Genomic DNA, 22904 nt, shown 5'->3' with positions numbered 1-22904 from the left:
GATTTTCGAAATGCTGATTTTAATGGCTTAAGAAATTGTTGTATTGTTTTTGTATAAACTAAGAACTAAGTTTTTTTTACTGAGGCTGGTCTTTGCTCCCCATGATTCCATGTATGACTAACCATCCTGTGAGATGGGAATATAAGATTTTGTTTTTGTTTTTGCAGGGATATTCCTGCGCGGGCCCTAAACCTCTGGCTGGCCCACTAAGTGTTGCTTGTTTCTGTTTTACTTGGGCATTGTATGAATATTTATGACTCGTATGGTGAACTTATAGCTTGTTTTTGATCTATACTGTGTAACCTTTTATATATAATAGGGTAGCAGCACAATGCTGTGTATACCTAAGATAATAAAAACACCAATGTTATGTACTTTCACAAACTCAATGTACCGTCTTTAAATAAATAAATAAATAAATAAATAAATAAATAAATAAATAAATAAATAAATAAATAAATACAAAAATACAAACTTTGCGTGTTAACAAATCTATTTAAAGTTGTGGCTTTAGGTGTCATCGATGACGTCAGTGATGACAGGAGCAGTGTGCGCCTGCTGGCGCTCAGGAAGGAGTTGCCTCTAGAGGTGCCGGGCGGGATTAACTGAGCTGCTCTCGGCTGCCTTTTACTGGTGCAGGAAGAAACTGTGGCATCATGACGACCATGTACCGGATGCCGCGGCTAGTGGAGACGCCACCCACGGTGGAGTTGCCTTCCTGCATGTACAAGATGGAGGTGTTGAGCTGCGCTCAAGCACTGGATCTTGGTGCTTCCTATTACGGTCCATCACGTGTTCCTTCCTCTGAAAAGGTAACTGGCAACTGGGTGGCAGCGGCACCACTGGGAGAGTAGGTTATAGTATGGCAACTCTGCCTCCCGCACTGGCAGTGTTCACGTAGGTGGGATTTCCCTCACTGACAGCCATAAATATGTTACGTATCAAGTCATTGCACATCCTTACAATAAGGACATAAGAATGAAGGTAACTGCAGAAGGCCTATTGGCCCATACGAGGCAGTTTAGTTTAGTTCATTTATTATGCACCCCATACCCATCTTGTGGGCGGTAGTGGAAAGGGTTACAGAGGCACATAATGGGCTCAGGGACTGAACCCCACAATTCATTTAGCTAAGCAAGTTACAATCTTGATGAGCTAGTTACAAAATTCAATACAAGTCGTCACATCAACAATGGGTTCGAGATCGACAAGTAGTTTCTAAATTAAGCAACTGACATGTGGAGAGTTAGTGTCACAATTGATATGTTTGTCCTGCACACCGCCCCCCATCCAGTGGGCGGCGGTGGATAGGTTACAGTTACTACCTACAGTTAGCAAACTTGGGATATTCGGCAAAAATTTCTGGTAGCAGATCATTTGGAATGAAATATTTACACATTGTTGGAACATTGGATATAGAATTGACTCTAAATATACGTATCTTTTCGCACTCCATTACATAGTGACGGAGGGTCACAATGGTCTGGATCTGGACTGCTAATCATGGGAGACTTCAACCACAGGAAAATAGACTGGGAGAACAGGGATCTGCATGGAGGCCCAAAAACATGGAGAGCTAAGCTGCTGGACATGGCAACAAGACACTTTCTAAGCCAGCACATCAAGGAACCAATAAGAATAAGAGAAGATGAACCAGCCATGCTCGATCTGATATTTACCCTAAATGAGTGGGATATAAGGGAAGTTAAGATGGAAGCACCCTTGGGAATGAGTGACTACAGTGTATTGAACTTTGAGTACCTGGTAGAGCTAGGAATTATCTACCCAAAAAAAGAACTAGGAAACAAAAGGCTGGCATACCGAAAGGGGAATTGAGGAGATGAGACGTTTCCTGAGGGAAATACCTTGGGACACAATCCTCAGAGATAAGTCTGTACAAGATATGATAGACTATGTCACCCAAAAGTGTAAGGAGGCAGTAAACAGGTTCATTCCGTCCCAAAGGGAAAAATCCAAGAAGCAACAGAAGAATCTATGGTATAATAGGGCATGTATGGAAGCAAAGGGACTGAACAGAAGGGCATGGAGGAACTTCCGGAATAACAGAACACCAGAAAGCAGAGAGAGATACCAGAGAGCCAGGAATGAGTATATTAGGGCGAGAAGAGAAGCAGAGAAAAATTATGAAAATGATATAGCAAACAAAGCCAAGACCAAACCAAAGCTGCTCCATAGTCACATCAGGAGGAAAACAACAGTGAAAGAACAAGTAATGAAACTTAGAATAGGCGAGGACAGGTATACAGAGAATGACAGAGGTGTGTGAAGAACTCAACAAGAGGTTCCAGGAGGTCTTCACAATAGAACAAGGTGAGGTCTCTGTGCTAGGAGAAAGGGAAGTAAACCAGGCGACCTTGGAAGGGTTCGAAAATTACGAGTGAGGAGGTCAAGAGACACCTGCTGGATTTGGACGTTAGAAAGGCTGTTGGTCCAGACGGAATCTCCCCATGGGTACTGAAAGAGTGTGCAGAGGCACTGCTTGCCACTCTCCATAGTGTATAGTAGGTCACTGGAGACGGGATACCTACCAGAAATATGGAAGACGGCAAATGTGGTCCCAATATACAAAAAGGGCGACAGGCAAGAGGCACCTGTTGATTGACGGTTGAGAGGCGGGACCTAAGAGCCAGAGCTCAACCCCCGCAAGCACAGTTAGATGAGTACAATTAGGTGAGGGTGTGCAAATAATTACGAGGCAGCTCTGGTTTGTATCCACCCAATCACGTTCATATATATGTCTAACCTACGCTTGAAACAATCACGGGATCCTACTTCTATTATGTTAGTAATTGGTTCCACAAATCAACAGCCCTGTTACCAAACCAGTATTTACCCAGGTCTTTCCTAAATCCTGCAGTTCCTGCAGTTCCCATGGTGTAGTGGTTAGGACACTTGCCTGGCGTTTTGCGAGCGCTGTGTCCTGGGTTCGTATCCTGGCCAGGGAGGATTTACTGGGCGTCAATCCAATCACGTTCATATATATGTCTAACCTACGCTTGAAACAATCACGGGATCCTACTTCTATTATGTTAGTAATTGGTTCCACAAATCAACAGCCCTGTTACCAAACCAGTATTTACCCAGGTCTTTCCTAAATCCTGCAGTTCCTGCAGTTCCCATGGTGTAGTGGTTAGGACACTTGCCTGGCGTTTTGCGAGCGCTGTGTCCTGGGTTCGTATCCTGGCCAGGGAGGATTTACTGGGCGTCAATCCTTAACTGTAGCCTCTGTTTACCCAACAGTAAAATGGGTACTTGGTTGTTAAACGATTTGGCGGGGTCGCACTCCGGGAAACATTGGATTAAAGACTTGCCCGAAACTATGCCCCAACCACTTGGGTTGGACGGTAGAGCGACGGTCTCACTTCACGCAGGTCGGCGTTCAATCTCCGACTGTCCAAGTGGTTGGAGATCCTTTCTCCCGTCCCATCCCAAATCCTTATCCTTATCCCTTCCAAGTGTTATATAGTCTTTCCCCTGATAATTCCACTCCATTCCAAAACTATGCATGCTAGTAACTGTACAAGAATGTAACAACTTGTATATATAAATCGATAAAAAAAAATCTTATCCAATTTATACCCATTGTTTCGTGTTCTGTCTTGTGGTGATAATTTTATTACCCTATTAATATTCCCCTTGTTATGTCCATTCATCCACTTATACACCTTCATCATGTCACCCCAAATTCTTCGCCTATCTAGAGAATGTGAGTTAAGCTTTGTGAATCTTTTTTTTCATATGAAGTTTCTAATTTATGGAATTAACTTCGTCATCCTACGCTGGACGCATTCTTGTGAATTTATATCCATTCTATATTATGGTGACAAACTGAACTGCATAATCTAAATTGGGCCTAACAAGAGCAAGATATAGCTGAAGAACGACACCAGGTTTCTTATTACTGATGCTTCGATAAATAAATACCAGTGTCTTATTTGTCTTATTATAAACATCTATGCATTGATTTTTTGGTTTTAAATTCTTACTAATCATAACTCCAAGATCCCTTTTGCAATCTCTGCACTATCTAGCTCGTATCTTGTCCATTATCATTACCTAGCCTCAAAACCTTACATTTGTCAGCATTAAACTGTATCAATCAGTCTTTTGACCATTTTAAAATCCTATTTAGATCTTCTGTGATAGTGAGTTATTCAGTGATTATTTCCGTCCCGATTTTTGCATTTGCAAATTTGCAAATATTGCTGCTCAAACCTGAGTAAATCATTTATATATACTGTATTATGAATAACACAGGTCCCAGGACAGCCTTGAGGCACTCCACTTGCAACATTTTCCCACTCTGATGTAACCCCATTTATACTAACTTTCTTATGGTATAGCCATGCCCTAATCCAACTCAATACTGTATAGCACCCCCAATACCATGAGCCTCTATCTTTTTAATCAGTCTTTCATGTGGCATTGTATCAGAAACTTTGCTAAAGTCAAGGTGTACAACATCACAAACCTTACCACCATCAAATGCCTCAACTGTGCTGGAATAAAATGATAGCAAATTTGTTAAACATGAACAGCCATTAGTAAAACCATATTGTGAATCATTTATTAATCTATGCTTTTCAAGATGATGACAAATGGTATTTGCAATTATTATCAATTGAAGCAACTTTCCCACAATTGACGTTAAGCCATTAAGCCAATTGGTCGATAGTTTGACACAAGTGATCTGTCTACTTTCCTGATAATTGGTACCACATTAGTAACCTTCCCGACTGGCACTCTGACTAATGATTTATTAAATATGGTAGACAAAATTCACAACGCTCCTCTTTGCATTCTTTAAGCACCCTGGCAAACACTTCGTTTGGCCCTGGTGATTTGTTTGGCTTGAGTTTCATTATTTGTTTAATAACATCCTCCCTGGTAACTGCTAAACTAGTCAACCAGTCCTCTTCCCCACTAACATAGACTTGTTCGACTGAAGGCATAATGTTAAATTATTCGCACACCTGCCGTCACTATATCTACTGACATCTGCCATGTATAAATTGAAAGAAAATTGTTCTCATCTTCATGATACATGCAGTTTGTATGAAGGTTTTCCTTCATGCAAACTGTAGTACAATAATATTACAGTACAGTAATATTTTATTCTCTTGAAGGAAGAGAAAATAGTGACCTGCAACATTGGCTTTGATTGTGTAAGCTTGCATCTTTTTCAGGAAAGCAACATTGTGTATTAGAAAATGGAGGAAAGTAATACAATAACCAGCATGTCTTGGGATTGTTAAAGTTTTGTAAATTTGTATTGTGAACAGAACAGTGATGGCGTGGCTGCCCTGGAAGTTAGACAAGAGGCCCTACTGGAGAGACTTCAGCATCTGCGGCAACAGTTAGACCATCTGCTAGGAAATAAAGTGGCAGCTACACAAGTGTCTTCCCGCTCTACTTTCCACCCGGCTATAGGAGCAGCAGCTTATTCCTCCCCATTTAAGGTACTTTTTTCTTCAGCATTGGTTTACATTATTGTAGATGTTTCTCCTCAGAATGGAAATTTATTATTGTGGATAAATCTTTCTGGCTGTTTACCATAGTATTGTAGATACATCTCTCCAACAGTAGATACAATATTGTGACATTCCTCAATAGTTTTGGACTAATAGTGTTTTGTTTAGGTATGAAATAATTTACTCTAAATAGCCAAATGGAAAAACATCATCATTGAATATGATTAAATGTCTCTCTGGTGGGACCTTGGTGGTTTCTTGTTGCTTGTAACATGGATAATTCTACCCAATTTGAATTGCACTATGCCCTTATGAGTCATTGTAAACTTACTGGGGGACCAGTAGCCAAAACCTAGCCCTCTATAGAGGTGCAGGTGGCTGAGGATTCTAGAATGTTTGGGCAAAGAAAAGCCCACCGACCAGGTCTCTTGGTTGGTTGTCTGGTCATCCAGGCTGTTGGCATGGCTGCTTGCATCCTGTTGTATGAATCACAGCTTGGTTGATCAGGTATTCTTTGGAGGTGTTTGTAGAGTTCTCTCTTGAACACTGTGAGAGGCCGGCCAGTTATGTTTCTTATGTGTACCGGGAGTGTTGAAAAGTCTTAGGCCCCTCAAGTTGATGGTGTTCTCCCTCAGCATAGCTATTGCATCTCTGGTTTTCAATAGGGGTATTTTGTACATCCTGCCATGCCTACTGGTCTCATGTAATGTTATTTCTGCATTCAGATTTGGAACGAGTCCCTCTAATATCTTCCACGTGTAGATTATTATGTATCTCTCTCACCTGTGCTCAAGAGAATACAGATTTAGAACTTTTAATTGGTCTCATTAATTAAGATTTATAGAATGTATTCTAATGGTAATGGATCTTTGCATGCTCTCTAGGTCAGCAAGTGCATTCTGCATAGTTTGCAAGCACACAGAATGAAGAACCAGGAAGCGAAAATGTGTGCCTGGTGCATCGAGTGCAAAGTCTGTGTATCATGGACTGCTTCTTTGATTATCACTCACTTCTGAAGTACTAAGTGTGTAATGCAGTGTGTGAATGTTTAAGTAGTGTGTGAGTGTGTACATGTTGTAAATAAATTGAATATTGAACAAGTAATATTGTGACTAAAAAATTTTTGTGGACACATAAGTGACACTTGTATCACAGTTCCTTGGAACAGTATGAACATTCTACTGTATACATATTTTAAAAGGACACAAATAAGCACCAGATATGATAAAAAATAATTAGAAAGCATTGAAAAAAATGAAAATATATTTGTGGCAACTCGTGAGTCTTGAATTTCCCGTGCTACTGCATCCGGGGACTTCCTGCAAGGGCAAACTAATCTCGATGTCACATCGCATCTTCTCTACATCGCCACACCCAAAGTAAGGGGTTTTGTACATCTATTTTTACATGTACTGTTTATGTTCAGGACAGAGATTTTAACAATATCCAAAGAAATAAATTTTTTGGGAGAACTTAAATTTTGGCGCACCACCAGATTGTCACAACAAAAGCCGTGCAGCACAAAGGTTAAGGAAGTGACCAAGCAACAACATGAATCTGAAAGACCTCAATCAACATGATCCAGCAAAGAGCCAACACAATGTGTACTGAAGATAAACTAGCCCTTGGGTTATCGGTCGTGGCTAGCCCTCGGGTTGTCGGTCGTGGCTAGCCCTCGGGTTGTTGGTCGTGGCTACTAGCCCTCGGGTTGTTGGTCGTGGCTACTAGGCCTCGGGTTGTTGGTCGTGGCTACTAGCCCTCGGGTTGTCAGTCGTGGCTACTAGCCCTCGGGTTGTCGGTCGTGGCTACTAGCCCTCGGGTTGTCGGTCGTGGCTACTAGCCCTCGGGTTGTCGGTCGTGGCTACTAGCCCTCGGGTTGTCGGTCGTGGCTACTAGCCCTCGGGTTGTCGGTCGTGGCTACTAGCCCTCGGGTTGTCGGTCGTGGCTACTAGCCCTCGGGTTGTTGGTCGTGGCTACTAGCCCTCGGGTTGTTGGTCGTGGCTACTAGCCCTCGGGTTGTTGGTCGTGGCTACTAGCCCTCGGGTTGTTGGTCGTGGCTACTAGCCCTCGGGTTGTTGGTCGTGGCTACTAGCCCTCGGGTTGTTGGTCGTGGCTACTAGCCCTCGGGTTGTTGGTCGTGGCTACTAGCCCTCGGGTTGTTGGTCGTGGCTACTAGCTCTCGGGTTGTTGGTCGTGGCTACTAGCCCTCGGGTTGTTGGTCGTGGCTACTAGCCCTCGGGTTGTTGGTCGTCGCTACTAGCCCTCGGGTTGTTGGTCGTGGCTACTAGCCCTCGGGTTGTTGGTCGTGGCTACTAGCCCTCGGGTTGTTGGTCGTGGCTACTAGCCCTCGGGTTGTTGGTCGTGGCTACTAGCCCTCGGGTTGTTGGTCGTGGCTACTAGCCCTCGGGTTGTTGGTTGTGGGATAACCATCCAACTGAGAAAATCAGTAGGAGGATGAAGAGGATTCGAATCTATGCTCTGGATACTCCCAAGCAAACACCTTAGACCACTCCTCCACAACATGGTCAAAAGCAATGCAACCTTGGATTCACCTGAATCCTCTAGGGGGTCCTGAGGCTTTCAACCAAAGCTTAACTTGGGTTTCATGCATTACTCCCATGCACTCTGGTCATAATCTAGGAGTGTTACCTCCAACGCCTCTCTTCAAATGCATAAAGAAATCGCATTGTGATGTATCAATTTTCTCATTGATACATCATGTTAATTTGATTTCTTTGTGCAACCATCTGGTTGTTCTAAGTCACCTTCAGTTTACAAGTACTGTATATCATGCTATTTATAAATTTGTGTATCTTTGAGTATATTATAAATGGCTGTAATAATTTGGCAATACCATAATTTGCAACATCAGCCTTTGTAAGATATTGTTTAATGTTTGTTTTTGTTTGATGTGTTATGAATGTATTGTTAACATAGACAATGTAATGATGGTGTAGGAGGATGCGGCTACTGGAGTGAATTGTGATGTGAGGAGACTGCAAGAATCAGTAATGTATAGGCTGAGCTGCTTGAAGGCTGAGCTTGGTCATCTGTCTGAGGCTGGTGCATCAATACACCCATCGCATGAACCAATACCACTGCCTGAACACCAGAATTGCATCTTGAAGGTGATAAAGGCATTGAAAGAAGAAGTGAAATTCATTGCAGAACTTCAGAAGAAAACCTATACCAAGGTCTATAGCAACTTATCAGATAGTGTTCTGTGACAACAATTTATGAGTGTCATATTTCATAACTGAAGCAAATGCAATATTGAACAGGGTATTTGTTAAATATAAATGAATGCATTACCATTGAATGATTGGTACCTTCAGGACTGGTCCACTGAAGTGGATGTTGTTACTCACCATGCACAAGTTGTCAAGAAGCTCAACTTACTGCAAGAGGAATTGGCCAAGATGTTGAGGGAGTTGCAGGACCTTTCTTGGAAGGTGCTCCCTCAAGATCTTGGCTGTCAATGTGACTTATCTTACCAGCTACCTTCCTTGTCCTCCATCTCCTCACCTTTGTGTTTCTTGGAACCACCATCAGCAAGTATCAGTGCAAGTTTATCCACTTGGCTATACTGACCCTTAACTTGTGTGTGACACTGGTAGTTACTCATGATGTGAGGCTTGGGCCAACTTGGAAGTTTCTTGTAATGACAGTAAATACTTCAAGAATTTGCTAAATAACAGCCTGCAGTACATTAGACACACAGGACAGGTAACCACTAGCCCAGCCCATCCTCCTGTTTAGATAGTACTTATGTTAACAACGTGGATCATCATACATTTATTGATGTAAAGGACAATTAGAAAGTAGAATTTGGTACTATTGAATTTGGATGAACTGGAAAAGGTTTTGTATTTGTTGCTAATAAAACCTAACCTAACCATCCCATTCCTAATATATCAAAGAACAAATGCACAGGAGCCTTGATGAGTGTTCGAACCGATGCACTGAGTGTTCCCAGATGCGCTCTAGTTAACTGTACCACCACATGGTAAAAGAATTGTAACCTAGGAGGCCTGGTCGAGGACCGGGCCGCGGGGACGCTAAGCCCCGAAAACACCTCAGGGTAACCTCAAGGTGGAATGCTACTGCCCCCACGAGGATCTCGAAGCCTCCACTGAAGCCTAACTGGGGGTTCACACAATTTCCCCATGCACTATCACACAGTACGTTTGATGTACAGGTTCGAATGATGAGGCTAGAACCCTCATCAAGGCTATTGTGGATTTGTTCTTTGACGTTAGTGATTTGTCTGTGTATACCTAATATATGCTATGAGGCCTAATATAGTACATGTATATGCTGTATTAGGCCTAGGAATATTTAGGTTTGGTTGAACTAACGAATAGTACCACATTAGATGGTACTGCAGTACCATCTAATTTTTCTGTCACTATCTAAAATAAATAAATAAATATATATAATAATATATATATGTATGTCGTACCTAGTAGCCAGAACGCATTTCTCGGCCTACTATGCAAGGCCTGATTTGCCTAATAAGCCAAGTTTTCTTGAATTAATATATTTTCTCTAATTTTTTTCTTATGAAATGATAAAGCTACCCATTTCATTATGTATGAGGTCAATTTTTTTTATTGGAGTTAAAATTAACGTAGATATATGACCAAACCTAACCAACCCTACCTAACCTAACCTATCTTAATAGGTTAGGTTAGGTTAGGTAGCCGAAAAAGTTAGGTTAGGTTAGGTAGGTTAGGTAGTCGAAAAACAATTAATTCATGAAAACTTGGCTTATTAGGCAAATCGGGCCTTGCATAGTAGGCTGAGAAGTGAGTTCTGGCTACTAGGTACGACATATATATATATATATATATATATATATATATATATATATATATATATATATATATATATATAAAATGGACCACATAATTACAAAAAGTACTATCTAAACAGGAGGATTGGTTGAGTAACCTGGAGTAACTAACAACCATTAAGACATGTACAGAATGCACATTACATTGTGTAATGTACATTCATTACATATACTGTACATTACATTGTAATGTACATTGTAATTACCCAGAATGGGTAACCTGGGTAACATTGTGTTTGCCAACAACTAAAGCAAGTACAGTATCATGTGCTCAAATATCAGCTGTAGGAGAATATTTTTCTTCGGAGTATTAGAGCAGAGTGAATTTTTAATTTAGGAACTCTGCACGAGTTAGTTTAAAAAGTTCAGTGTTTGTAAATACAGTACTGTACAAAAAAAAAAATTGTGAAAAATATTTTTTTTTCCATTTCTGGAAAGGGTTGGCTACCCTTTAGGACTCTGTCCTGCAGAGGGCTGTGTTTGTGTTTGTTCTAGTTACATTTTCCTTCATGTGCATGTTTTTCTAGCCTAACATTTGTGTATGTCCCCCTTTGCTGCTAAACTGTTAATAGCTGATATCCCCCAGGGTACTCAAGAAAAAAATTGTTCTGAAAATTATTTTGTCTGATGACATTGTTAATTAGCCTTCAGGAAGCACAAAAATCCAAATAAAAAGTCTCTAGCTCTTGTGGTTTAGCTGTAGTGGCCTGGAGAAGTTGCATATTTTTAGGTAGAAATGAGTTGAAGTGTCGCATGAGAATAACTTTGTTGATTTATTTTCATTGTTTCTCACTTTATTTAGTGTTTTCGTGCTAACTGGTTGTGTTTGTATGTCAAAGGTACTGTCTATTATGTATAACGTTGAAAATATAAGTATGTATGGATATACCAGTATAAATATACAGACACCCATATATTCATAAAATAAATTTTATATATATATATATATATATATATATAAATATAATATATATATATATAATATATATATATATAATATATATATATATATATATATATATATATATATATATATATATATATATATATATATATATATATATATATATATGTCGTACCTAGTAGCCAGAACGCACTTATCAGCCTACTATGCAAGGCCCGATTTGCCTAATAAGCCAAGTTTTCCTGAATTAATATATTTTCTCTAATTTTTTTCTTATGAAATGATAAAGCTACCCATTTCATTATGTATGAGGTCAATTTTTTTTTATTGGAGTTAAAATTAACGTAGATATATGATCGAACCTAACCAACCCTACCTAACCTAACCTAACCTATCTTCATAGGTTAGGTTAGGTTAGGTAGCGGAAAAAGTTAGGTTAGGTTAGGTAGGTTAGGTTGTCGAAAAAACATTAATTCATGAAAACTTGGCTTATTAGGTAAATCGGGCATTGCATAGTAGGCTGAGAAGTGCGTTCTGGCTACTTGGTACGACATATATATATATATATATATATATATATATATATATATTAATATATATATATATTATATAAATATATTATATAAATAAAATGGAGGTACCACCTCTAGTGCAATTGTAGGGACCCATAACCTCAGAGAAGAAAATAAAGAGTACTCAGAGAAGACCTTGTGGATCCTCACTGAACACTTGATATTTTCTTTTACCACCCCTATTCTTTTAGTGTGTGTATATATATCTAACTTTATTTAAAATTTCATATATATGATGTCTAAATCTTAAAATTGCATATAGCACACATTTTGTCTCAAATATGTACTGTACGTACTCGGCTGACGGGAGCCGGTCGGCCGAGCGGACAGAACGCTGAACTTGTGATCCTGTGGTCCCGGGTTCGATCCTGGGCACCGGCGAGAAACAATGGGCAGAGTTTCTTTCACCCTATGCCTTTGTTACCTAGCAGTAAAATAGATACCTGGGTATTAGTCAGCTGTCACGGGCTGCTTCCTGGAGGTGGAGGCCTGGTCGAGGACCGGGCCGCGGGGACACTAAAGCCCTGAAATCATCTCGAGATAACCTCAAGGTACATGGTAATCACTGGTATGTTGTTGCTATGCTAAACGTTTAGTGTCTTCTCTATGGATGCTCTAAACGTTCAGACACTGGATGGTGATGTTGCTAAGCAATGGTCCACATTTTCTTATTAAGGCCCTAGGAGGATAGTGAGCCCTGTGTATGTGCAGGACTATTTTTAATATTTTAAATTTGCAAATCATATGCAGTATACATGATTTGTGCCCCCCAGGCAGGTGGCCTAAACCATGTACCTGTATATATACAGTATATGATTTGTGCTCTTTAAGGGTTGATTCCCCACAGATTTGTTACATAGGATCTTCCTGTTCGAAAACCATGCTGTCTGTCTGATATTATGTCATTACTCTCCAGGGGTCCTACCCATTTGGTTTTAACTATTTTTTCTAGTGTTTTGACTACCACACTTATTAATGATATGGGTCTATAATTTAGAGTCTTCTCAGCTACCATTTTTATAGAATGGAATTATGTTTGCCTTTTTCCATATATTGGCTATGATTCCTGTGCACATGGATTTTTTAAATATTTGAGTGAAATGCTCAGCACATTCTCACAGCACCCAAGGTGAAACTCCATCTCATCCAACTGCTCTATTTCTTCCTAGCTCCTTGAGTAATTTTTCCACTTCATCTTGAGATACATCTATGTACTGTATTCTATGGTGTGTTCTGGAATTGGCATTGGGTCCGGCTCTCTAAAATCCTCATTTTGTACAAACACACTTTGGAACTGTTCATTTAGTGTTTTACACATTTATTGTTTTTTCTCTGTAAACCTGGTTTGCCATTGTCATTCTCTGGATTTTAACATTTAATGCAGCTTGCTTTTAATGAATTTATAGAAAAGGCCTCTACTGTATCTGTTTTACATTTGTCCACTACCCGTTTCTCAAATTTCCTTTCTGCCTCTTTCCTCACTGCTGTGTATTTTTTTTGTGCTTGCTGTTAGTGGCTGGTATGTTTGAGGGTTAGGCCTCTTCCTATATTGCACTCATTTTCTTGTCTTTTTCCTCTCTGGCTCTCTCACAATGTGTGCATGAGGTTATGTGACAGGACATTAACAACTTATTTCCCTTGCAGGCAGCATCTGTGCACGACTTGGTGATTTCTGGCAACCCCACAACGCCACCTTTCTCTCTAGTATTGCTTCGTAAACTTCTGAGAGAAGCTGGATGTTCTGTATACAGTGTCAATCATGTCCACTCCTCTGTATCAGAGGTAAGTAGAAACTCACTCAAATTTTTGTAAGGAGGAGAAATACAAATCAGTAAAACTTAAGAAAAACATTTGACTTCAGTTAAAAAGAACATTGTTAATTACTGTATACAGTAGAGGAATAGGCAAAAGTGAGAAAGGAAAAAATGCCTCTGAAAGTTTTGTTATAAGTGTAAAATTACTGTATAAGCTTGCTTATCAGAATTATATGGGGAAAGACTCCCTTCCAGATCAGCCCAACATGCGGATAAGCAGAATTTTTACGGGAAAGTCCAAAAGTGAACATACAGTATTCACAATTTTTTGTACCACAACCAACATAATTTGAATTTTCACACACACTATAATTAGTGTGTAGCTGGCTGGTTAGCTGGCTGGTAGGTGGGTTGGGCAAGTGGGTGGGAAGACAGGTGCGCTGGATGAATAGATCAACACGGGAAATCCAAGACTCCCGGCGAACCCCAAGAGCGAGAACAACACCAAGCAATGGGGACTTCAAATAGGAGTGAGACCCAAAAGACCCAGGGAAGGTAACCTGAATCGCAAAGGAAGTACTTAACAGGCACCTAGGGAAGGGAACCCTAGGCGCATGCAGCCCAGTATACTTGCAGGAACACCTGGCCACCATACACAGAGCCGGCAAAACCACAAACGCAAAGCCAGACAAAAAGCCTGAGGCCAGAGAGGACTCGCCGCTCCCTGCTCCTCTGAGTGGAGCCAGGTTCTGGCACTGTTCCACGGTAAACCAAGTAGACTGATGCGACCCAGTAGTGACCCAGTACACAATCAGTGACAGTAACTTCAGGGAGCCATAAGGGGGGGGGGGGGTCCCCCACAAAACTGACTTGTGATTTATAAAATGGTTTTCATAGTCTCTTTAGTCATGCTCATTTCAATCTAACTCATATTACATCACACACACTTTCCAATTATGGCTCAGCAGCTGTGTTGTCAGTGTTTGTGTCCTGTTAATAGTTCTGGAGGTATTCAGAGTAAATTTTTTTTAGCTGTAATGAATGTTTATTAATACTGTGTATATTAATTTTAAAACTTTAATCTTGTTTATTTAGGTCAGTGACTACTTGCAAGAGTGCTTCACAGACCAGCCTTTAGTGGAGCGCAGTAAGCATAAGGTTGCATTTACCCTGCACTGGAAAGATGTATCAGCACCGAGGCTTATGGTAGGGCATTGCTAGTTTTATCCTTTGTACAAGTATAATCTTATTGTTTGTGTTGTGTTATTTTCAAACATACTCACATTGCTTGTGTTGAGCACAAAATGTACATGTTGCTTGTATTGTGTTATGCTTAAACTTGTACACAAATGAACATGTTTCTTATGTCATGTTGTGCAAAAATGTATATTCATTGCTAATGTTTTGTGCACAAATGTAATCTTTGTGTCTGTTTACTTTATGTTTAATCTCTAGGTTGTGCCACTGTTTATACCATGTATCGCCCAGGTGCACAGAAAATAAAAAAAATTGAACAATTTTATTTTACCTCTAATTTAGTTAAAATGTGTTCCTTCACCACCAGAACATAATAAAAAAAAAATCAAATTAACTTACCATGGCTGTAGTAGAGCAGAGAAAAGTGCTGATGATGTCATCACAACATGTTCGCTCAAGCAGGGAGCATCCCGGGAGAGTCGCGCAGGCCATTGTATTGCCAGGAGTTTCTATGAATTCATTGTTGTTTACTTGCTTACAATATTTTTCATGTATTTGTTCATATTTTTTTTAACGGAATTTGTTCAATACTTTATCACTCAAGGTTGTAATATAATAAATATGAGAAATATCTGTACACAAATATGTGTGTGCTACTTACATGCACTCCGAAAAGTTTTGTTATACAGTAAATTTTATAAAAATAATAATATTTTGCACCATGTACGGCTGAGTGTATGGGGGCCTATCGGCTGAGTGGACAGTGCTCGAGATTTGTAGTCCTAAGGTTCCAGGTTCGATCCCCGGCAATGGCGTAAACAAATGGGCAGAGTTTCTTTCACTCTGATGTGCCTGTTCACCTAGCAGTAAATAGGTACCTGGGAGTTAGACAGCTGCGACGGGCTGCTTCCTGGGGGTGTGTAACAAAAAGGAGGCCTGGTTGAGGACCGGGCCGCGGGGACGCTAAGCCTCGAAATCATTTCAAGATGACCTCAAGATATACACTCGCTCACACTTTATCATACATGTTTATGCTCCATTATGAAACATTCAGAAGTTCTAGAGGAAGTGATAGTCATTGAAGCAGTTCATGAAACATGAATATCTTTGCAGAATGTTGTTAGTAATTGTATCATAACGGCAAGACCAAACATACACACACGCATTGTTGATTTTTTCTCTGCTGTCGCCATATACATATTATAACTGTTTAGCATGCTTAGATCAACATGATGACCTTTCTTGTGTCCATAAAATAGTGAAATGGACACATTTGACAGCACCAACCATCATGTTACACTTGTCAACCAAGCACATGTTTATGTTGTAATCCATAATGCAATCTGGTTTATACACTGCTTTTTTTGTTGCTCTGTTAACCTTACTACTGTTTACCATCCTACCAGTGTGATTGGTTGTCTACATATTTACTTCGTGTTTGTCTTTCCATTGCGCTGCAAGCATATTGTCACAATCTTATTATCTGGCACTCGCCTATTACAGTATTATCTGTGGGGAAACCGGTCAGTTCCCTGAAGCTATCCTACTGATATAGCGCTATATTAGTTGGGGTCATCAGTCAGAGTTCTTGTTGCTTGTAGGCATTGTGTTTCAGGTACAAGCCTGGTTGTTTACCTGTGTCAGTATAGTAATATTGCAGTATAATATTTAAATCTTACATTTTGAGTTGATAAGATTTATCATTTCAGGTAAATCCTCTTCATCAGACTCAAATTTCTGGGGAAGAGAACATTATTCGGTACGTGTCTCGTCTGTTTCCTCTGTCCTCTCCATTCAACTATGAGGCTTCTGGGAGCTTTGCAGTCATTACAGAAACAGACCAGTTACTGGATCAAGTATCGAAGCAGGTAGCAGCTGGAAATAATAAAGAACGACAAGCGGCCATGAGACAATTAAATGGAAGGTATTTCCTCAAGTAATTTTTTGCTCGTATTGAATCATTATTCTTCACTGAATCATTATTCTTCAGATATTTGTTATTTATCAGACTGAATATATTAATTTATTACAGACTATCAAACTCCCACCTATGATTGGCATAGCCTAACAAGTGCTCATATAGTATAGTGGGACCTTGGTGTATGATTGCACTTGAATTCGAATTTTCTGGTGACTGATGAAAACTTCATTGAAGTTTGCTCCAGAGTATGAACTGCTTGCTCATACTTGTCTTAGTCAGTAAGATATGTTTATGCTTGTATCCATCCTAGTGATAACCATGCTTGAATTATCTGTGAAAAATTTAATCGTCTTTGAGCTTTTTGGTTGCTTAACATAAGTTATTTTTATACATCACACCATGGGTCCCAAGAAAGTCAGTGGTAAAGTTTAACCTATGAAAATAGTTGAGAATGACGATATAAGAAAAAAACAAAACTATTCGTAAATATGAAGATGGCTTGCAAGTGGTTAATCTGGCTAGTCTATACATGTCTCATTACAGACAATGTGATATCTCACTACAGACATTTGTTAAAACATTGGCAAAAACAAGTATCTTTAGACAGTTTCTTAGTGAAATAAACAATGTGAACCACAACCAGGTCCTAGTTGTATGCCTATAAAACATAGGAGAGAGAGTACCCCAGAAATGTCATCACTTCCTCATGTTATAATGGAAGGGAACTTACCTTCCAAACACTAATACCTCCTTTCCCCCCCCCCCTCCTCACCACCTTTCATACACCAACACTTAATGATTCGTGTCATTAACAAGCGTGGTAGTCAAAACACTAGAAAAATAGTTAAGGCCAAATGGGTTGAACACCTAGAGATTAATGACATAATAAGGGACATGCAGAATGGTTTTCAAACAGGAAGATCCTGTGTAACAAATCTACTAAGCTTTTATGATTGAGCCACAGAGATACTACAGGAAAGAGATTGTTGGATTGACTGTGTATCTGAACCCCCCCCCCCCCCCAAAAAAAAAAAAAAATAAAAAAAATAAACTTTTGATAGTCCCACATAAGAGACTGTTTTGGAAACTGGACCATGCCTGGAGGGGTGACGGGGAAACTTTTGACATGTATGAAAAATTTTCTAACTGACGAGGTGAGATGAGGGCAGCAATAAGAGACAAAGTATCTGACTGGAGGAGTGTTACTAGCGGAGGGAGTACCATTGGGTTCAGTTCTTGCACCAGTAATGTTCATAGTCTACATAAATGATCCATCAGAAGGAATACAGAATTATATGAGCATGTTTGTGGATGATGCTAAGATACTTGGGAAGATAGAAGATGCAGACAATTGTAATACCATTCAAATTGCTTTAGATAAAATTAGTGCTTGGAGTATCAAGTGGCAAATGTATTTTAATGTGAATAAATGCCATGTTATGGAATGTGGAATTGGGGAAAGTGCTACGAGCTCTCCCACCCCACCAACAGGTGTCAGCACCCTGTCCAGAAATGCAGCCTGTGTACACTGGACCATCACTACTCCATATGTAAGGCAACAACCCATCGCTGCTTGCTCTGTAATGGCAATCACCCCGCAATTTTCTACTGCTGCCCCCGCAGACAGGAAAACATAAAGGCCCAGGTTGAAGCCAAGAGAAACAACCCTTCTACCTCCGTGACCAGAGCCTCCAGCATTCAAACCACCACCTCAGCTCCCACCAATCGACCAGAAGACTTTCCGATCTTGCCAGAAAGTGGCTCCTCCTACCAGGCGACCCAGCCTTCACAATGGGGACCCAAGGCCCCACAGGCTCCTTCACAGCCCCCCTCCCCCCCTGCATCAAGTGCAGGCATTATCCCTGGTGTAGTCACCAAATATAGGCTAGCGGAGAGGCTTGCCGGACCAGACAACCACCATTTTGTCAGGTGAACTGAATACATTATACATAGCCAATGGCCTGGCCCCCATCATAGCCCCTGGTGCAAGTCTCACTGCCTCCAATACCACTCCGGAGAATACCACCAGGATGACCACGAGGTCGATTTCAACGCAGACTCCAGAACCACCCATGACCTAGGCGGCACAAAGAGGTATTTTCCTTTCCAGCTCCCAACACTCCTACCATCACCATCTCAGCAGCCGCGCTAGCAGATGTGCTGTCTACAAATGCTAACATCACCACCAACACTCCTGAAATACCGTCTACCACCAATCCACGACACCCGAGTCTACCACAGGCTGCAAGGCGAAAGACGAAAACACCACCTACGGATGTTGCGGATTCCTCAAACAAGGAAATCTTAGTAGGAGCTCCACCGCCGCACCACAAATATGATACCTACTTGGTACAAGACCTCCTCATGGAGGCCACCTCACCTAACTCCAACGACTGCACGGCTCGGCCAAAGTCTCGGAAGACCTAGAAGTCTACACTAACCCCACCAGCTCCATAACTGGTACAGCCAGCCCTCCAGGACTGAAGACTCGCATCCATCCCCCAGATCTCTAGTATCAGCCATTGATACAGATACAGACTCCAAAAAGCCTCCACTTACGGGCTCACCATAGCCCGTGCTACTTGGAACTTTATGTTCTGAGTAGTATGTTCTGAGTAGCTGAATCTAAAACAACAACAACAACTTTTGCTTGAGTTTCCAGGTAAATCGGGTAAATCAGGTATGTCAACCTGTAAAATTGCACTTGTGCCAAAATGGCCTAATTTTGGCCATTTTCTAGCCATTTTCTTTGGCCATTTTCTAGCAAGACCATGGCCATTTAGCCATGGTTTTGCTAAAATGTCATCTCGACATGTATTAATTCTTTATTAACCTGTAATATGGCTCTTGCCCCAAATGTCCAGTTTAAAAGTATCAATAAAGGTTTCTCCTCAGACTGGGGAAGACAGAATGGCTGATGGGAAACCTGTGTGGTATAGCAGATGTGTTGGCTTGGTCACTTGTGAAACAGGCACAGCTTGACGTTGCAGCACCAGCAAATGTGGCAAAGTGGTACAAGAAAATGAGCACTTTAGCTGGCTTAGGTAAGTGAAAGTTTTGAGTTTGTCTAGTAGTATAATGTGTTTTCCATCTCCCAGTCCTGTCTGTGCAGCTGTCTGCCGTTGTCTCACATCCACCAGTCCTGTCTTATGTAAATCTTTTCCCCATCCACCATTTCTTGCTGCATAGCCAGAACATTTCTTTCTCTAACCCCACACTGGATAGTTCAAACATGAGCAGGAAATATCTTCCCTTATTGAATAGTCAAAATTACTCTTTTTTTTTTTTTTTTGCTTTTACTCCTCTTTACTTATTGGTCTTATGTTACTGGTAACAACTGCGTGCTCTTAAGAATAGTGTGTCCCCCCATGGTTTTCCTCCTACCACCGTAACTGGTGGTGGGAAACTGCTCTGGTGCGTATTAGCCATACACACTTAACTCATGGACACTCAATAGAGTGCCTCCTTACTCCTTATTGTCCAAACTGCATTGTCCCTCTTATGGTCGTGCATATTCTTGTTGAATGTCCGGATTTCCATGAGGAACGAGTGTCTTGCTTCCTGACCGTCCCTCGTGGTCACTTGTACCTCGATAGAATTTTTGGTGAAATGGATACCTATGATATCGTTTGCCTTATGCGTTTCTGTTCTCATATTGGTATCCTTTAATGATATTTAGTGCCCTATGATTATTCCACAGATTTGATGGTGCCACATAGCTTTCCTGGCTTGGTGCCTTCTGTTGATAAATAATTACTTCTGCCATGTTATTGTGACTCATCATCTGCATATAATTCAGATACTTATTAATAATACAATACTTTTTTCAGCATATTCTGTCAATATTCCGTGAAATGTACTTATGGAATTCATAACGATTCATGGACACCCTGTCAGCAGTGTTACTATTCCATTTATATATCCAAAACAAAGGGACTTATGGCAGAGACTGTACATTTAGGTAGGGGATCACTTTAATTAATAAAATTAGATTTTATTAAAAATTTTAGTGAAAGTTTAATTTACAAAAGTGTCTCTACAGGTACTTAGTTCTACGATGGTTCCAAGTATTACAGTGAATGCAGTGACACGCATCACATCTGTCAAGGGAAAACTTAAATAAAAATTAAGTGTGCATACATTTTTATTACCCAATAAATACAAACTCGCCCATAAAATGTATCTTTGAAACATAATTACCAAAGACCAATCCATTCCTCGGGCTTGTCTACTGATAAGCTCTACCCTTTAAATTCTAAAAACCTTGTCTTGAAGCCAGTCTCTAAATTTGCAGAACAATATAACTGAATGATAACAGCCATATAATGTACTGTACAACATTGTTAAAGCTAACAACTCTCCTACTTTGTTCATTTGTCCATCCACTGTACATGGAAATGACTCATGGGTGCAGCTTAGGGGGGGGGGGTTTGGCTCTTGCTTGTTGTTCTCAAATGAGTACAGGTGTCTTCTCTTCTGCCTGCTGTCATGATGCACAAGTGAATCGCACCAATGCATTGGTGACTCGTAATATACAACATTGTTCCTTCAACCTGTCGCTGAGTGTACCCAGCAGCTCCGGCACCTGGAGAGGCCAAACTGTGGCTCCTTGTTAGTTGTATTGAGATGGCTTCACACACAAAAATCAGATCCCTACGAGTCATTAATAACCTATCAAAGACTAGAGGTCAAAACCTGGCCCACCCCTCAAAGAGGTACAGGATACAAGGGATCTCTAGATCACCTTTGCGAAAAAAAAGGAAGCAAAGCAAAACATAACTGTAGGGTCAAAGAAAGTAAACAATGTAACAAATGACTTGGAGGGAATGATCCACCCAGTAGTTAGGTCATACCCCACCCCTAGTAACATCTGACTACCAATGGGGTCAAGTGTCAACAAGTACCTTTGCAGAAGTAACCAAAGGTCAAAGAGAAGGCAAATAATACAAGTGACAGTGATAGACGCTGTCTGCTCAAAGCAGGTAATGAACTGCAACAAACAAGAAATGTTAAAGTACTGATCATTTGAGTGACATACCCTCTCCCTTTCCAGCCCGCTGTCGTGAGGGGACTTAGTGGGTGGCTGCCAGTGTGTGATGCACCATGAGACACTCCTCTGTCCTTTTGAAGCCTTATGCTCCTGATGCCGTCTTCATTAACTGTGTTGGTTGCTATTTACTCTTCCTTATGTTTTAATTTTCCTGCCTCCCCCCCCCTTCTCCTTTCTCATTGTCTTTCCTGCCAACCTTTTGCCATTCTTGATTATTCTTTCGGACATCTGTTTTGACGCCCGGGTGTTTGGTGAGATTGATACGTTCACCCGACCCCATTGTGGTCGTCGTCGTCAGCCTCTTAAGAGTTGTGAAGATCATTTTTGATAGTAGGACCCCTTCCGCCCTCTACAATTCTTGCTGGTGCCAGATGCTCTGTTCATGAATACATTTCCTCTCCTATACTTCGCAATAAGTGCAGGAAATTTGGGCATGGTGTCCTCAAATGCACAAGTGTGGTGGTGTGTCTGTGCCCCATGTGTGGGGACTGGTCACTCTAAAACAGAGTGCTCTTCTTCCCAGGCTCACTGCCTCAATTTCAGTGACGCCCATCGAACCTTCTCCTGCACGTGTATCCACTACAAATTTGAAGAAGCCATCCTCAATTTCAAGCACCGCATTCGTTTATATTTTCTTCAGTTGAGACACAAAGTCCACCGTCTCGTCTCCTCTGTTGTTGTTGTTTAAGATTCAGCTACTGGGAACAAAAAGTTCCAAGTAGCACGGGCTATGGCGAGCCCGTAGTCTCTCCTCTGTTTCAGATGTTATTTGAGATTTAGCTACTCTGAACGAAGTGTCCATGTAGCATGGGCTATGGTGAGCCTGTAAAGTCTCTCCTCTTTCACTAGCATATCTTATGCTCATGTGTTGCGTTCCACCTCTCCTCGCCCTCCCCTCCTTTCTCAGTCTCTCAACCGTTTCGAGGACTTGGACCCGGACACGCCCACCAAGTCCTCCCATGCTCCTTTACGTTCTGAACAATGAGGCCGTCGTCCTGGTTCTCCATCTGGCGTTTCCCTCCTTCCTTCCCAGTCTGCCGTGTCTCCTGTGTCTTTTCCCCGTCTTGACCGGATCCTTCTTCCCCCCCCCCCTCCCTCCCCTCTCTCTTGGCTCTCCTCGCCGCCTGTCTGTGTAGGCTGTTGTCCATCTTCCCAGCAA

General features: G+C 41.1%; 1 protein-coding gene across 6 annotated transcripts; it reads left to right on the top strand.

Annotated features, from left to right (window-relative positions):
- Positions 1-543: 543 nt before the first annotated feature.
- Positions 544-20830, top strand: AIMP2 (aaRS-interacting multifunctional protein 2). 6 transcript variants are annotated; one of them, XM_069319161.1, is made up of 9 exons: positions 544-812; positions 5304-5480; positions 8450-8686; positions 8828-9047; positions 13472-13605; positions 14673-14783; positions 16484-16698; positions 19579-19739; positions 20526-20830. In XM_069319161.1, the coding sequence occupies exons 1-9, from the start codon at positions 657-659 to the stop codon at positions 20546-20548; spliced, it is 1434 nt and encodes a 477-aa protein (XP_069175262.1). In that variant the 5' UTR covers positions 544-656; the 3' UTR covers positions 20549-20830. The 6 variants fall into 6 exon arrangements, with proteins under 6 accessions (XP_069175262.1, XP_069175264.1, XP_069175265.1 ...); XM_069319163.1 differs by having other exon boundaries at positions 545-812; positions 20738-20830; XM_069319164.1 differs by having other exon boundaries at positions 546-812; positions 19591-19739; positions 20738-20830.
- Positions 20831-22904: the final 2074 nt, after the last annotated feature.

Source organism: Procambarus clarkii, chromosome 92 (genome assembly GCF_040958095.1).
Source record: "Procambarus clarkii isolate CNS0578487 chromosome 92, FALCON_Pclarkii_2.0, whole genome shotgun sequence".
In the NCBI taxonomy this organism is placed as follows: domain Eukaryota; kingdom Metazoa; phylum Arthropoda; class Malacostraca; order Decapoda; family Cambaridae; genus Procambarus; species Procambarus clarkii.
This window is presented reverse-complemented; position numbering and strand designations above follow the sequence as displayed.

Excerpts from the sequence above, each read along its gene's own strand:
- AIMP2 (XM_069319161.1), top strand. The coding sequence starts at position 657 with ATGACGACCATGTACCGGATGCCGCGGCTAGTGGAGACGCCACCCACG. Across the intron at positions 5,481-8,449 it reads CTTATTCCTCCCCATTTAAG|GAGGATGCGGCTACTGGAGT; the intron begins GTACTTTTTTCT and ends ATGATGGTGTAG. Across the intron at positions 16,699-19,578 it reads ATGAGACAATTAAATGGAAG|GTTTCTCCTCAGACTGGGGA; the intron begins GTATTTCCTCAA and ends GTATCAATAAAG.